Below are 14,320 nucleotides of genomic sequence, written 5' to 3' on the forward strand. Positions count from 1 at the left end.
TGATGGTACACAAGATTAACAAGCCACAGTCAGCCCTATAGGTTGTGTGTATGAATGTGTGGTGCCCTGGGCAGGCAGCATAGCCTGCTCACTGACAAAGACCAGCCGCTGAGTCCAGTCTACCAAAGCACCTTGGGCTAAGGTTGTGGTTGTTTCATGTGTTCTATGCCTTCAAGTCAGAACTAACCCATAGCCAACCCTCCAGCGAGTTTTCAGAGACAGTAAATCACATAGGAGGAGACTGCCCCTCTATCCCCCACACTGCAACTGGTGGATCTGAACCCATATTTTCAGGTTGGCACATCAGCCCTGCAGGCACGTCCTAAGTGAGGGGTGCGACACAGGAGCCCTGGTGATGTTGGAGGACAAATACTGGGTTGATATGTGAAAGATCAGTGTTGTGAACACACCCCCTGCTCCTTGAGAGAAGAGTGAGGCAGTCTGCTTCCAGACAGTCACTGCCTTTGGAACCCTGTGGGGCTGCTCTATTCGGTCCTACAGTGCTGTTGTGACTTGGACTCCATGGTGATAGGTTTTGATAGTTGATACAGTCTTGAAAATATGATTAGGAATTTGAAAAATCCAATGATACCTTTCAAATCCAGGGTGGAGACCGCTATTGAGCACTGCAATGTGAAGGTAGAAGGTGAATTCTAAGTATACTTCATCATTCTTTGCTATGTCAAGTTAGGGAAAGTTCTGACTTATAGACCAACCAACTCTAGACTATAATGTGGACGCCCTCCTTGTTTGGCCCAATTTTACTTTGTGCAAGAGGTGGAGAATATTCCCACCGGCTCAGAAAAATATTTCTAATAGGTGAGTAGTTGATGCCCCTTTAGTTAAAATACTTTGTGTGCTGTTATTGTTAAGTGCCATCGAGTCATAGGTGACTGACTCATAGCGACCCTATGAATGAAAGACCTGGACACTTGTATGACTTTCATCCTTTCTCCAGGTTCATAGGGTTTCCGGAGGCAAGCTATTGTGGATGTGGATGCAACTCCAGCTTCTAAGCTTGTTTTAATTAGGGAGCTCCACCAAACGCTGTCCACAATGGGTAACCATTCTCACATTTGACTCATCAGTGTCACAGTGTTGTTATGCTTCTGCAATTCAGATCACTTAAAATGAGCTTCATACAGTGCAAGACAATTAAGTCCAACCTTCTGGTGAGTTTTCAGAGGTTGTAAATTGCAAAGGAATCATCTTTCTCCCACAGAGCTGATGGTGAATTCGAACCACCAGAGAAGTTTGGGTTAGCTGTGAGTCTCAGAACTTCTCTTCAATTGAAGTGCTGGCTCAACAAGAGTTTGGAGAAACTTCTAGCAAACTTTAATATTTTCAAGATGGGTCTCCAGAAGAGGCAGGACTTGATTTACTGATGAAGAACCTCCCATGAGGTAAGTTTGGGGTCAGAGAAGGGCAGATGTCAAGAGAAAGGCAGGTTGAGATAGTGCAGCATCTGCCAGGCTGGAAAGAACAAAGTCTGGGCCACTCTGAGCCCCATGTGAAGGAGTGTTTGCCTTCATGGCCTCCCAGGATTATTTCAGGACTCAGGCCTGAAAGAGCATTTCAGGACATTCCCCAGACACCCAGGAATAGCTCTTGGCTACAGTCATGAGATTCGCTCCTCAAACTCATCCTTTTCCCTAATGGTACGGATCTTGTCTCTATCCAATTTGGAAGACTGGGTCAACCAAGAGGAAATGCTGATCTTATAAAACAAATAAGGTAGCTGTGTCAAGGGATTGCCAAGGTAGGGGGAAAATTCTCCAAGGAGGAAAGGGAGGACCCAAATAATCATTCAATATTCATTAAGCAACTTACTTGTAGGATCCTGTGTCCAGCGCTTCAGGGACAAAGCCGTCTAAGACACAGCCCCTGGCTCTGGGGCATGAGGAACACATGACCACTTTGAGAGGTGTCAGGCTTAACACAGGCCCTTTGAGGGAAAGCTGGGCTGTATGGCTCTAGTGTGCAGCATGCTGGCTGGGAAAGTGAAGCTAGCCTGTTCTCTCCCTGGCTGAGCTACAGACTCACTGCTATGACTTGGGGTGGGGGTGCAAGGGGAACTCTCCCTGGGAATAGTCCCAGCTCCCTACAAGGCCCAGCCCAGGGGCACTGTAAAACTATGAACACAACATTTGTGTCAAGGCCTTGGGCGTAGGGAGGAAGATGCTGGGTCCCTCATACAAAGTCTTCTTGGTCTGAACAAGAGGGGTCTGAACTCAAAAAGAGTCTGTATTAGTGGACACGGGCCTAGAGACGCTCAAAAAAATGGATTCCTTGTTCCTGATACATGTGGCCCTAAATGCCTGTTTTATACCACCTTAATATGATTTTTACCAAGAAGAGAGCAGGATGGAGGGGGAAGGGTCAGGAGAAAACTTGCTGCGATTCCAGTAACATTTGTGTCCACTGTTGGACATCTCTTGCCAAGTGTTTTGGAATTTTAACTTTATGTCCCTCCAGGGACAACAGGGGCTTTTTAAGGCTACTAATAACCATGGGACTTCCATGTGGGAAGTTCACAAGGCCTCCAACGTGCCAGAGAACTCACTGAGTATGAAAGCTGGGGTAGCCAATGGAGTGAGGGCAGCAAGGGGGTGGTGTCACATTTTTGGTGTTATTGTTACAGACCCTTGAGTCAAAAACTGACTCACCCTCCAGCAGGTGTTCAGGGGCAGTAACTCACGTGAGAGAAGCCTGCCCATCTTTGTCAGTGAGTTCTCTCAAGAAGAAGAGACAGCAGGTCCCAGTGACTGAGAGAAGAGTTCTCAATCACTCTTTTTTAACCCAAAACAAACAGAGACACTCAAACTGCAAGAAGCAAATAGCAGGGCATAGACAAGGGAAGATCCCACCTCTCCACCATACCAAATGCCATCACATCGCTTCCTCCTGTCTTGAGAAATGGAAAAGGAACAAGCAGAAGGCTCTTAGATCTGTGGATCAAAAACAGAGTGTACAACGTACAGGAGCACTGTGGGGCATGAGGAAATCTGTTTTCTAGGCATTCACCTTTAGCTTTCCAGAGAACCAGAGACTCTAAGGGTCACTTGCATGATGCATGGAGAACACAACCAAATATAATAGCAGGAGACACAGGGAAGTCCATTAGGAACATCTGTGATGTTTGGAGAGGAATGTAAAGAATCCAGAGATGGATGAGTCTATCAGAGATAGGTCTCAAGCTTTAGAAGATTTTTAAAGGAAAACCAAACAGAGCCATAACAAAGCTAGGCTTTAGCAAGGACAACACAGATGTGGAAGTCTCTGTGTGCTACACCGGGAAGGTTAGGTTAGGAGGCAAGCCCAGTGACCAGCATCCTTGGGTCATGGCAGTATAAGTGCCCACAGGCACCCCCATTCAAACTGAGCTCAGGGCAATTTGGACACAGCCTGGGATGAGAGTCAGTCAGAAAGGCACATCTAAATGCCTTTCTACAGTCCACACAGGAATACACTCCACCACGCAGCCATTGGCTTGCTCCACTGAATTAGGCAGAAAACCATGGCATCAGGCAGGAAATACTGCCAACCCACCAACCAGAGAACCCGAGGCCCACAGAGAGACAAGGGCGCCATCATCACCAGGGACACAGAGACCCTCTACTCACTGGCGAGCCGGCTGCCTCTCTCAGCCAGCTCACAAAGCACTCAGACTTTCTAGTGACTGTTTATTCACCCACCCTGCGGAGCGTAGCCATTCACGCCAACTGAACGTACAGGGATTTCAACAACTGCATTTATTCTAAACAAATGTAGAGATGAAAACTGGCTCTGGCGATTTTAACACGTCCTCACAAAGCGGTGATAACTTCCCACGCACAACAGACAGAGCTTCCCTGAATCTTTGACGAGACAAAAACAAGTAAGCAACATAGGGCACAGTGCCTACCTACTGTTCACATGACTTGCTATGAGGTGTAGTCGACTCAACGGCACCTCACAACAACAACAACAACACCTGAAATCATTTTAGGCATAAGCCTGAGGAGGCTCTTTTAAAAATTCTGAAACAGAAGTGACAGTGAGCTGCTTTGAAAGCAAGAGACTCAAATGTATTGAAACATTTAGCACCCGCTCTGTGAGGGTGCTGAGTTGGCAGGCTCCTTGGGTGGGGGTAGGGTGGCGGGGGTGGGAATGGTGGCTGATGGGTGCAGAGATTAGATAGATCATCCTGGGCTCAAAGATCTCAATAGGATATAAGACCTGTGTTCTTGAAGCCCAGTGCAGTATCACTTGAAAGTACAAAACAACGCAGGTGGTGGGAGAAGAAAGGCGTCACGTCTGAAAACTCAGAAGCACTTCATTCTTGGGAGGTCTGGAAGGCAGTGGGGGAGGGAAGATTGGCAAAGCCCAGCAGGCCTATTTGTCTTGTGACCTTGTCTCAAGGTCAAATCACAAGCTTGGGATTCTATTTCACCTGCCAAGTCAAGATGGATGTCTCCTTTCCATTTTCAGGTCCTTAGAAAAGCAGGTCTCAGTAAGAACCACGGACTATTATTATCCTTAGGAGGAATGCCAAGAACCGAGCCAGAGTCTTAGCACTCAGGGCTGGCAGGCTGCAGCCAATCTCAACAGCTCTGCTGGGGAATCTGTTTAATCGGATGGCACTCACTTTGAGAGGGTCCAGAGAATGTCAGTGGGGCAAGTGTCACATCAGTTCGCTTGCATCTGGCACAAAGAAGGAGGAGTCAAGGAAGTGTAACAGAATTAGACAAAGAGAGAGGCAAAACTTCCTTCCAAGGCCCAGCCTAAGTCAGGCCTCCAGTCAGATGGCATCACTGCCCTCCCATACTGGACTGACTGTGGCTTCAGTGCCACTCCACCTAATAGCCTTGTTCTCACTTCAGCCCTGGATCTCCTAGGTAGTACCTCGCAAAGGACATTGCATACACTAAGTGCCTCCAAGAAGTTGCTTGGTTTGATGTTAAACCTCACCTCTCTCTTCCTCAGCTGAACAGGATCCTTTCCTAAAATTATCTTGAGATGAGAATGTTGAAGTTCTAAATAAAATACTTTGGAACTAGACAGAAAGCGCCCCTGGCCTGGCAGCATGGACAGATATCCTGAGGGGCTGTGAGGACCACAGGGGACCACAGTCACTCACCACAAGAGATAATTAGAAAGTTCTTTCTCAGAGTACAGTGGTCTCTCAGGAGCCCAGTATATCACTCTCTTCTTCCAGCCATTCAGCCCCAAGCCAGTCTTCCCTCCCTAGCCTTACAGCCCCTTCCTCCCTTATAACTATCCCTAACCATCAGATCCAGAAGATTGGCCTGACGGACAGAAGAGAGAAAGAAAACTGTCTGGTAGGGTCTGGTTTTTTATCTCAGGACAGGTTTAAAAGAAAGATGTGAAAAGTACATATAAGACTCACCGATGGCTGCATTTGGAAAGGCTGTGTGATGGAAACGTAAAACCCAGAACTGAAAAGAAAAACTACCTCACCTGGCACTACAGAGAGATTCAGTCTGACTCAGTGGCTTGGAAACAGGTGGAAACTGGTATCCAAAACATCCCAGCTGTGGGCCAGGAAACTTCTACGCCTCCCACCTGGCTGTGAGGCCCTCCATTATCTTCCTCAGATCCATTTTAGGGGTTGAATGTATAAACCTAGGGAAGGGAGTCTCCTTTACCTCCTAACCACCTCCCAGTCTAATTGACTACTCACTTCCAAGAAGCCCAAGGGACCCATCTACACTGACAAAAAACAAAGACAGATCCTTGAACCTTGTACATATCTGAGGGTGAGTCGGACCGCCCTGCCAAGTTTATGTCACCCCACCTGAGCTTTCATCTCTCCTTCTCTTTGATCACTTTCCCTCCAGAGTGTCTCATTCCACCCACCAAACTTTCTATTTGTTTCTTTCTCTACAAAATAAATGCCTTTTAAACCATTCTAAGGAATCTTCAGCCACAGAAGGCCAGTGCACAAATCCATGATACTTCAAAAGAGCAAGGCTTTGGAATGAAGGCTGTTCTAGTCCACTTTAACCAAGTCAATCTCTTCCCCCTTGCAATGGGTCAACAATTCTCATACTAAAAAAAACCACAAAAACCCCAAACCAAAAACAACCACCAAAACAATTCCCATATCAGAGCTGTGGTCATTAATACCTGTAAAGTTCTTAGCACACAGTGAGTATTAATGTCTGCTGAAATGGACCCACCACACTATGATTATTAGTTTTCACAGGAGCCAGCCACACCCTCACCAATCCTACTAAAAACACTCTCTTCCAAATATAATAAAAAACTTAAGACTCCTCTTAGCAACTCCAAACATTCTACCAGCTGTTGTTGTTGTTATTGTTGTTGTGTGCCATGGAGCTGGAACTGATGCATAACTGTTCCAGTGGGTTTTCAGAGGCTGTAAATCATACAGGAGAAGACTGTACATCTTTCTCCTGCAGAGCATCTGGTGGATTCAAACTGCTTGCCTTTTGGCTAGCAGTGCAACTCCTTACCACTTGGCCACCAGAGCCCTACCTAGCATTGTACCAGAGGGAGTTTCAATAGCTCTATAGCCTAATGGTGGTGATGATGGTTTGTGTTGTTGAACTGGAACCAACCCATAGCTGAACCTCCACTGGGTTTTCAGAGGCAGGAAATCTCATGAGAGGAGCTTGCCCTTCCTTCTCTGGTGGCAGAATGGATGCTCAACAGCCTAGTAGGGATGTGGAAAATTAACATGGAGAGGTAGAAAAACCACTGGTCTAAGAATCTCAAGGTGCTACTACTGAACAACGGGCAGTTAGTATGCATTTTGAACCCAACAGAAAGGATAATGTCTAAGCTACATTCCAGCAATAGCTTACCACCATCCCTGAGACAGCTTCCCTGCTGAGGGTGCAGCCTCTAAGCAGTTTGAACATTAACTCTGAATAAGCTGGTCAACCGTTAACCTGCAGAAGAAATCAGCACCCGGCACAGCCATATAAATTGCCCTTTACAGCAATGTCTCTACTGGCCAAGGCATCGCTGGGAAGAGAGGCTCTGGATTGAATTAACTACGCAAATCATTTCCTCCTCTGGCACCTAGAATGGCAGCCAGGATGGCTCATTTACAACAATGACTAGCATCTGTTGAACATGCACCGCGTTCAGGCACTACAGACATCTTGCACTCATCATCTGATGAAGCTGAATCTTCTCCACACCCTATGAGGTACAGACTGTTAGTCACATTTCACACATGAAGAAGCAGGTTTACAAGCATTAGGGGAATTTCTGGAGGTCACAAAGTCCTGATAAATGACATGGGACCCTTGTCTCCAATCACAGAAAAAGCTACCTTCCTCTAAAAAGCCAGTTGTGACTCGTTAGTTAAACTCACCTGATAGGAGAGGCCATCCTTCCGGGGGTTGAGTCCTATCTCCTCCATGGATGGGGTGTTCATCATCACCTCAGTCATCTCGGCCGATCTCAGATAGTCAGGGCTGCCAAAAAACCCAGAACAAAGTCAACAAACACGTGCACTTTCACAGTCCCACTTGCCGTATGCCCGCTGTTGTGTTAGATCAGGGGACTGTCTGGAGACAGGATGAGAGCTGTGCAAAACAGAACTGGAAGAAAAACAAGCTCACACCCTGAGGAAGTGCAGTACAAGCCCACAGCATCGAGCTTTCAAGCTCAACCAACAAAGCCCATTGTCTGGCAAACCTCTGAGGCTGCCTCCTTTCCTATACATCACACTAGAACCTGCTGCTGCTGCTTCCAGAAGCAGAGTGACTCTGGAGTTTCTTCACGAACAAAGTGAACAACAAAAAAACAGGTAGCTGAGTCCATCTATCTAAATAAATACCAATTCCACCAAGTCTGCCTCTACAACTCCAGGGTACAGATTTTATTTATTTTATTTTTTTTTTTTAAAAAAAATCCTTACATGAATTGTGTCGAGAGATGCACTTCATATTATTATTATTATATAATAACCACAACAGGTCAACCTCCGGAAAAAAAGTCTAATCACATGTCCTCCCACATTTCCCCCGTCTCTCTGGTGCTCTTCTTTGCAAGAATGTCCCACTTAAAGCCCCAAGGGGTCAGCTTCTCTGCAAGCTTCACATCTGCCATCCAACCCCCTTCTCCAGCCCCAGCCACAGCAGCTGCAAGCTCACAGCTTGAAAACATCCCCTGGATTAAAAGCCTGAAGGATACCGGGACTCTGATTGCAAAGGAAATTTCCAGAGGGGTCAGCCTGGCCCACCAATGGCTGACAAGTGAAAGTGCTTTGGACTCTATAAGCAGGATACAAGCATTCCATTATCCTCCCACACCCTTTACACAGCCATGAGCACACAGAGGGTCCTGTACAAATCATGCAAAAGGTTGCTGCTGTTGTTATATGCCATTGAGTCAACCGCGACTCATAATGATCCATGAACAACAGATTAGAACCATGTCCTATTCCTCACCCTCACCGCCGCTGGCCTCTTTAGAGATTCTTGTTATGGTCTGTCCTGTTGAGAGCCTTCCGCTTTCTCTCACCCTCCTCTTTTCCCAGAGGGATGTCTTTTTACAGACTGGCCCCTTCTTAACATGCCCAAAGTACATGAGACAAGTTTCACCATCCTTGCCTCCAAGTACCCTTTCCATAATATTCACAATTTTCACCACTATACACATGAATTTAAGAAACACAAACAAAAAAGTGGTGGGCAAGGCTTTAAAGTATATATATCCATCTATATAGAAATAAGACTACTAGACCCCTCATTTTACAGTTATAGTATATAGTATATAGTAGAAAGGCACCCAGGTGGCGCAGTGGTTAAAGTATTTGATTGCTCAGTAAAAGTGGGTAGTTGGAACCCAGCAACCACTCCCTGGGAAAAAGACAAGGCAGCTTGTCTTGGAATCTAGTCCTGAAAACCATAAGAGACAGTTCCATTCTGTCCTGTATGGGTCCCTATGGGTCACAATTCACTCAGTGGCCGTGGGTTGGATTGAGTTTTACTTGTAGTAGAAATAGCACTGGATGTGGAAATAGAAGCCGTGAGTTCTGCCATCACTACCTGTGTAATTTTGAACAAGTAGAACCTCTCGGAACCACAGGTGTCCCTGTTTATTACTATGCTGCTAATAATGCTTATCTCTCACTGTTGTGGTGGAAGTACAGTTAATATGACGGAGGTGTTACTAACTCTGATGCATTAACTCTAAAATGACCTTAAACCTTTTCTCAGGGGATAATAACCCTGAAAGCTCTGACATCTACTTGGCAGATTTTGAATGATTAGGGACACAGACGCCCCAAAATCTCACCCATAAGGCATCTGGCTGCTCACATATCGTGGGGATGGGAGCAAAAGGGTGCCCATAAAGAAAGGATTCATAAGCCTCAAAGGATGGGGAAGGGGAGGTTTTACTTTGTTCCGAGAGCTTAATTCCCTCTTTAAACAGGGCTAAGGAAAGTAGCTGTGGGATAAATTTAAGGCTAGTTTCTTTTGACTCGCAAAGAAATGGGCCACCACCGAATTCTCCGCCCGCTCGTCGCCTGGTGTAGGAGCGCACTATCCTCGCTTGGGGCCGTGGCGCTGGCCCGAAAAGTTAAGGCGAGAAGCAGTGAACTTTCCGGTTCCTGGGCAGAGTAGGACTGCGCAGGGGCTAGAACCTGTCTTCCCCTCGGGCAGGGCTGGGGTGTCCGCGCCTTCACCTGAGTGCACGCCCAGGAGTCGCCAGTGTGCGCCCCACCGGCTGCTTTTTCTTGTCCTCAGCGCAGGGCGCAGAGGCTTCGCTCTGCAAATAGACCTGCACCCTCAGCTATCACTCAGGGTTCCAATCCCTCAGCGGGGCACAAACCTTGTTGTGTCCCCCCCCACCCCCACCCCGTGCGGCCTGGGCTCCCTCTAACGCGGCGAGGGTGCTTCCTCTTTAGGACCCTAGCAAAGACGCCTCGAATTTTATTTATTTTTTTTTTTTTTTTAAGGGCCGTGGAGAGGGAAAGGGTTCCGAAGAGTGCAGTGCGTCCCCTTGCAGATAGTGGCTTTATTTGTGAGGTCGATTTTCCCCACTGCCTGGAGCTCTGCAAAGGGCGCCTTTGCACCAGCTCCACCGGCCTGGACATCGAGACTTGCATGCAAACAAAAAGAAAAAGGGGAGGGGCGGGGGAGAGCACTAGCCCACTGCGCAGCTGAAGCGCGCGCAGCCGGCAGCCCTCCGCATTGGGGGATTTATTGAGGGGTTCAGCCGTGACTTCTGGTTGGGATTTAATGAGGGGTTCAGCTGTGACCTCTGGTTCTCCATGCACCCCTCACCCCACATATAGACCCTAGGGCCATCACTTAGGTGAGGGCTCCAAGTTCACTTCCTTTGTCTGGATGCTCTGAACACCCTCTCCCCTCACCCCCACCTTTGCAACCTTGACGATGACTCGTGCACCGGATCAGGATCAGGCGGTGGGTTAGCGCTGGGTGTCGGCGGCGCCTGCTGCGCGCTAACACCCAGCGCGGGGCAAAACACGGCCGCCAGACGGCCGCGCGCGAAGGGCTCAGGATACTCACCAGTGAATAGGGAAATAAACAGACATGAAGTCCTAGGGGAGGCAGACCCACGCCCTTGTGACTTAAAAACGGTCACCGCGTCCCGAGTAAAGATGATACGGGCGCGGAAAGATGCACGACGGGAAGAGACAGAGAGGCAGGAGGCTGAGCGCAGGTACTGGGCGTTCGCACGTCCGCCTTCCCAAGCAGAGCCGACAGCCCAGCGGTGTCGGCCGACCAGGTAGCTATCAGCACTCTCCACCGAGCTCCGGGTCCCACAAAGAGCCAGGGAAGCCGTATATATAGAGGCGGAGGCGGAGCTTGGCTCCGGCAAGCCCCGCCTTCCCTCGCCCACTCCTGGAATAACGTCACCAAAATCATGAATGGCTTCACCTCGCGCAACTCGTGCGGGGCGGCGACTCGGGGACGCGCACGGCTCAGCTCCCCGGCGGGCTCCATGCCTGGCCCCCTCTTAACGATCTCACACACGCAGACATGCGCGTGCAGCAAGCTGGCACACACACGCACGCCGCCGAGGTGGGGGGTGCAATGTCAAGGCCGCTTCCCGCTTGCAAACATGCGCGCATCCACACACCCCACCTTGCCTTGTGCACGCCCCGGGGACTCAGAGCCGAAAGGTGGGCGTGAGGAGGACGCTGAACCTGCTCGGACTTGACCGTTGTCTGGCTCGCGCCGCGTCCGGGGAAAAAGGGGCACCTTGTCAGACCCTGATCCCATGCTGCAGCGTCCTTTTTGTACCCTGCTACCCAGCCCACTCCTGGGACCCCTTTTAAGGGCTCAAAATAGGCCTCTCTTTGGAATCGTGGTGCGCCACAAGAAACTGCGCTGTAGTGATGTTGTTGTTATGTAGTACTGTTTAATAAGTACTGAGAAGGTGGAGGAGAAGCGGAGCTGGGGACGCTGAGCACGCGCAGGAGTCGATTTGACTCTCCAGGGCCTGATCTGCAGCTCTGAAATCCGCGGAGGGCTTTATTTATAGGGAAAAGCTTATAGAGTTGTCCCAGGATTTTTCCACTAACCGCGTTACACACTTTGGGTTCCTGGCAGCGTAGAGGGGATGCAGGTGGTCAGTGCGCAGGAGGAACGGTGCACCAGCCTTGGCTCCCAGATCAGTTTCAAGGGGTCGATTTATGAGAGAAGAAACAAAGCAGCAGCCAAGTCAACCAAACCTTTCCCACACTGCCCAGGAATTGTAGCTCCCAGGCGGTCAGGCTACGTGGCCCCCACAGCATGGCAGAAGGCTGACTGGGGCCCAGCGCTGCCCCTCTGTGGCTAGAGTGCGTCGCTTCACTCTTGCCTCTGCTTCAGTTTCTCTTGTCTAAAGACTGTAATAAATAACTCAGGACTGAGTGTATATAGCGAAGAATTACTAAAAAGAATTACTCTAAAGTCAAGTCAGCGCTTTGGAAGACAGTGAATGTATTCAATCTATGGATGATGCTTAAAAATGGAAATCCATTTAAAAAATGTTGACACAAATAGAGTTACGTGGGGTAGGGGTCCTAAGGAGGCTCATTCCTAAAATTAATCCTTTTCATCCCGAAACCAGCCCAAATAAAAGTAACTTATGAGATTAAATTAAATTATAATTTAATTACAATTAAATGTAAAACACCTTTGCTGTTTCATTCACATATACACACTTTTAAGTCAAAACAGTGTGCAGTCTATGAGATGCAAACTCTAGGCTGTCCTTGCCAACCAGGCCAGCACTCCTGAACTCCTGCAGAGACAAATTCTATAGCCTTTCCCCAGTCTCTGGCAGGGCAAGGTTCAGAGCCACTAATCATAGGGTTGTGATATAATCGACTTGATGGCACCTAAACACCAGGTAGACCAGAAGTTGCCCTTTGCTGCACAGTGTCCCCTTCATTCTGTTCCTCTTGTGGTGGTATTCTGCAAGAGGACACTTTCATAGACAGAAGCTAACAGGATATGTTCTGAGTGTGGAGTTTTTGTTAATGTTGGGGCAATTTGTGTCTTCAGCATGACAGAAGTTGGGAAAGTTCAAAGCCACCAGTTCAATGTGACTTGTTGCCATCCATATAGTCAAAGAGGAAGCCAGGGCTAGGGGGAAGCCAAGGCTAGATCAGGTTTACCAGCTGAGATCTTACTGAGAACTTTGAGCTCAGACCCTGAGTGAGCCTTCTTTCCATGGTAACCATCCTAAGCCAAGGGAGTGAAAGATCCTCCTACAATTTTACATCCAAACTGCTACACTTTACACATTTGTGATTACCTGATTATGCTGATTACCTGAAGTCTATAGCTTTTGAAGGGAGCTCTGATAGCCTAGTGGGTAAGAACTTGCACTGCCAATCCAAAAGTATCTGATTCAAATCCACCAGCTCCTCTGGAAATAACTTCCTACTGGAGGAAGATGGGAAATCTCCTGTGCAATTGACAGCCTCTGAAAACAATCTGAAGAGTCTGCCATGGGTCAGTTCTGACTTGGTGGCACATAACAACAACTCTTTGAAAGAGGGCAGTGTGGTTTAGTGGTAACGAAGTCTTACCTTCAGTACAAAAGATGCAGGTCAGATTGCTGACCAGGGCACCTTGTGCAGGCCTCTCCTGTCTGTTAGTGATGTAGTCTATAGAGAGAGGCACCAGTGGTGAAAGAGGGCTGCCTCTGTGGCTATTCAAATATGCCACAGACTCCACTCGAAGAGATGGGCAATCTCCTACTGCACACTTTTCAATCTCTCAAAATCCTAAGGGAGGGCCAGCTGTGAGTCTACTCTGACTCAACAGCAATGAGTTTGCATTTTTTAATCTTGTCTGTCAATGAAGGCTTCATAATTGCTATGATGCTGAACATATTTGAAGGGAGCTCCCAGACAAAGGTTAGGAAGAAAAGCCTGGCAATTTATGTTCATGAGGTTCCCATGAGTCTTGATGGTAGTATTGATAGATTTTTTTTTTTATTAATGTGTTGTTGAGTACCATCGAGTTAGAACTGACCCATAGCAGACCCTCCAGAGGATTTTCAGAGTCTATAAATTGCAGGAGAGGAGATTGCCCATTTTTCTCCCACATTTTATTAATATTCATTGTAACTTTAACATTTACATTTGTCAGTGGGAGTGGAAGGTCAGTCTACTTTTTAGAACTATAACATAAATTCATTCATTTGAAAATTAAGAGGCATGGTACTAAACTTTGATAGAACTATGAGGAATGAATTATTAGTATACTATTTCTCAGCAATACTTTATATATGGCATCCTGCAGTTTTTCGATGTGATTTCACAACATATAGTCCCCAGTTTACACATATGCAAATTGCATCTAAAGTAAAGTAGGGGGCTTGCCATAATCCAGTTAGTAAGTGGTTGGAACCCAAGAACTTGGAGATACATTTATCTTTCCACTTTGTAGTAGAATGTTCCTCTCTGCTATACTGCATTGAGTCCTTGTGTTTTCATCTTTTCTGTAGAGACACAGAGCATTTCAACAGGCAGACTATTTCTTAACAATGCCCTACCAGATAGCTTACTATCCCTGCTGCCTTTGAAGAAATGAAGAAACAGAAACACAAGTGAGTAAAGTTAGAGCCCCAGAACCTTACAGCTGAAAGGAACCTTCTAAATCACCTAATCCAGGCTCCTCATTTTACACATGGGAAGATACGTAGGAGATTAAGTGGCACGTCCAAGGCTGCCAGGCTATTAAGTGGTGTCGATGGAACCTGAATGCAGGCCATCAGTCCCTGGGCAATTGCTCTTTCCACTCCAACACGACGCCTTGCACCACATTTGCCAAGTAGTCAGCAGCAGAAGTCACATACAAGACCTAAACTC

The 14,320-nt window shown here is 47.5% G+C and overlaps 1 protein-coding gene across 1 annotated transcript in view; it reads right to left on the reverse strand.

Moving 5' to 3' along the window:
- LBH (limb bud and heart development) overlaps positions 1–10,543 on the reverse strand; it is a 29,099-nt gene extending 18,556 nt beyond the window's left edge. Inside the window, exons 1-2 of the mRNA XM_006880563.1 lie at positions 10,518–10,543; positions 7,349–7,451 (exon numbers count right to left, since the gene is read on the reverse strand). Of these exons, the coding sequence (XP_006880625.1) occupies positions 7,349–7,451; positions 10,518–10,543 (129 nt within the window). The remainder of the gene's footprint in view (positions 1–7,348; positions 7,452–10,517) is intronic.
- Between the last annotated feature and the right edge of the window lie 3,777 nt (positions 10,544–14,320).

Source organism: Elephantulus edwardii, unplaced genomic scaffold (assembly GCF_000299155.1).
Source record: "Elephantulus edwardii isolate Elephantulus edwardi_28Jun2011 unplaced genomic scaffold, EleEdw1.0 scaffold00009, whole genome shotgun sequence".
In the NCBI taxonomy this organism is placed as follows: domain Eukaryota; kingdom Metazoa; phylum Chordata; class Mammalia; order Macroscelidea; family Macroscelididae; genus Elephantulus; species Elephantulus edwardii.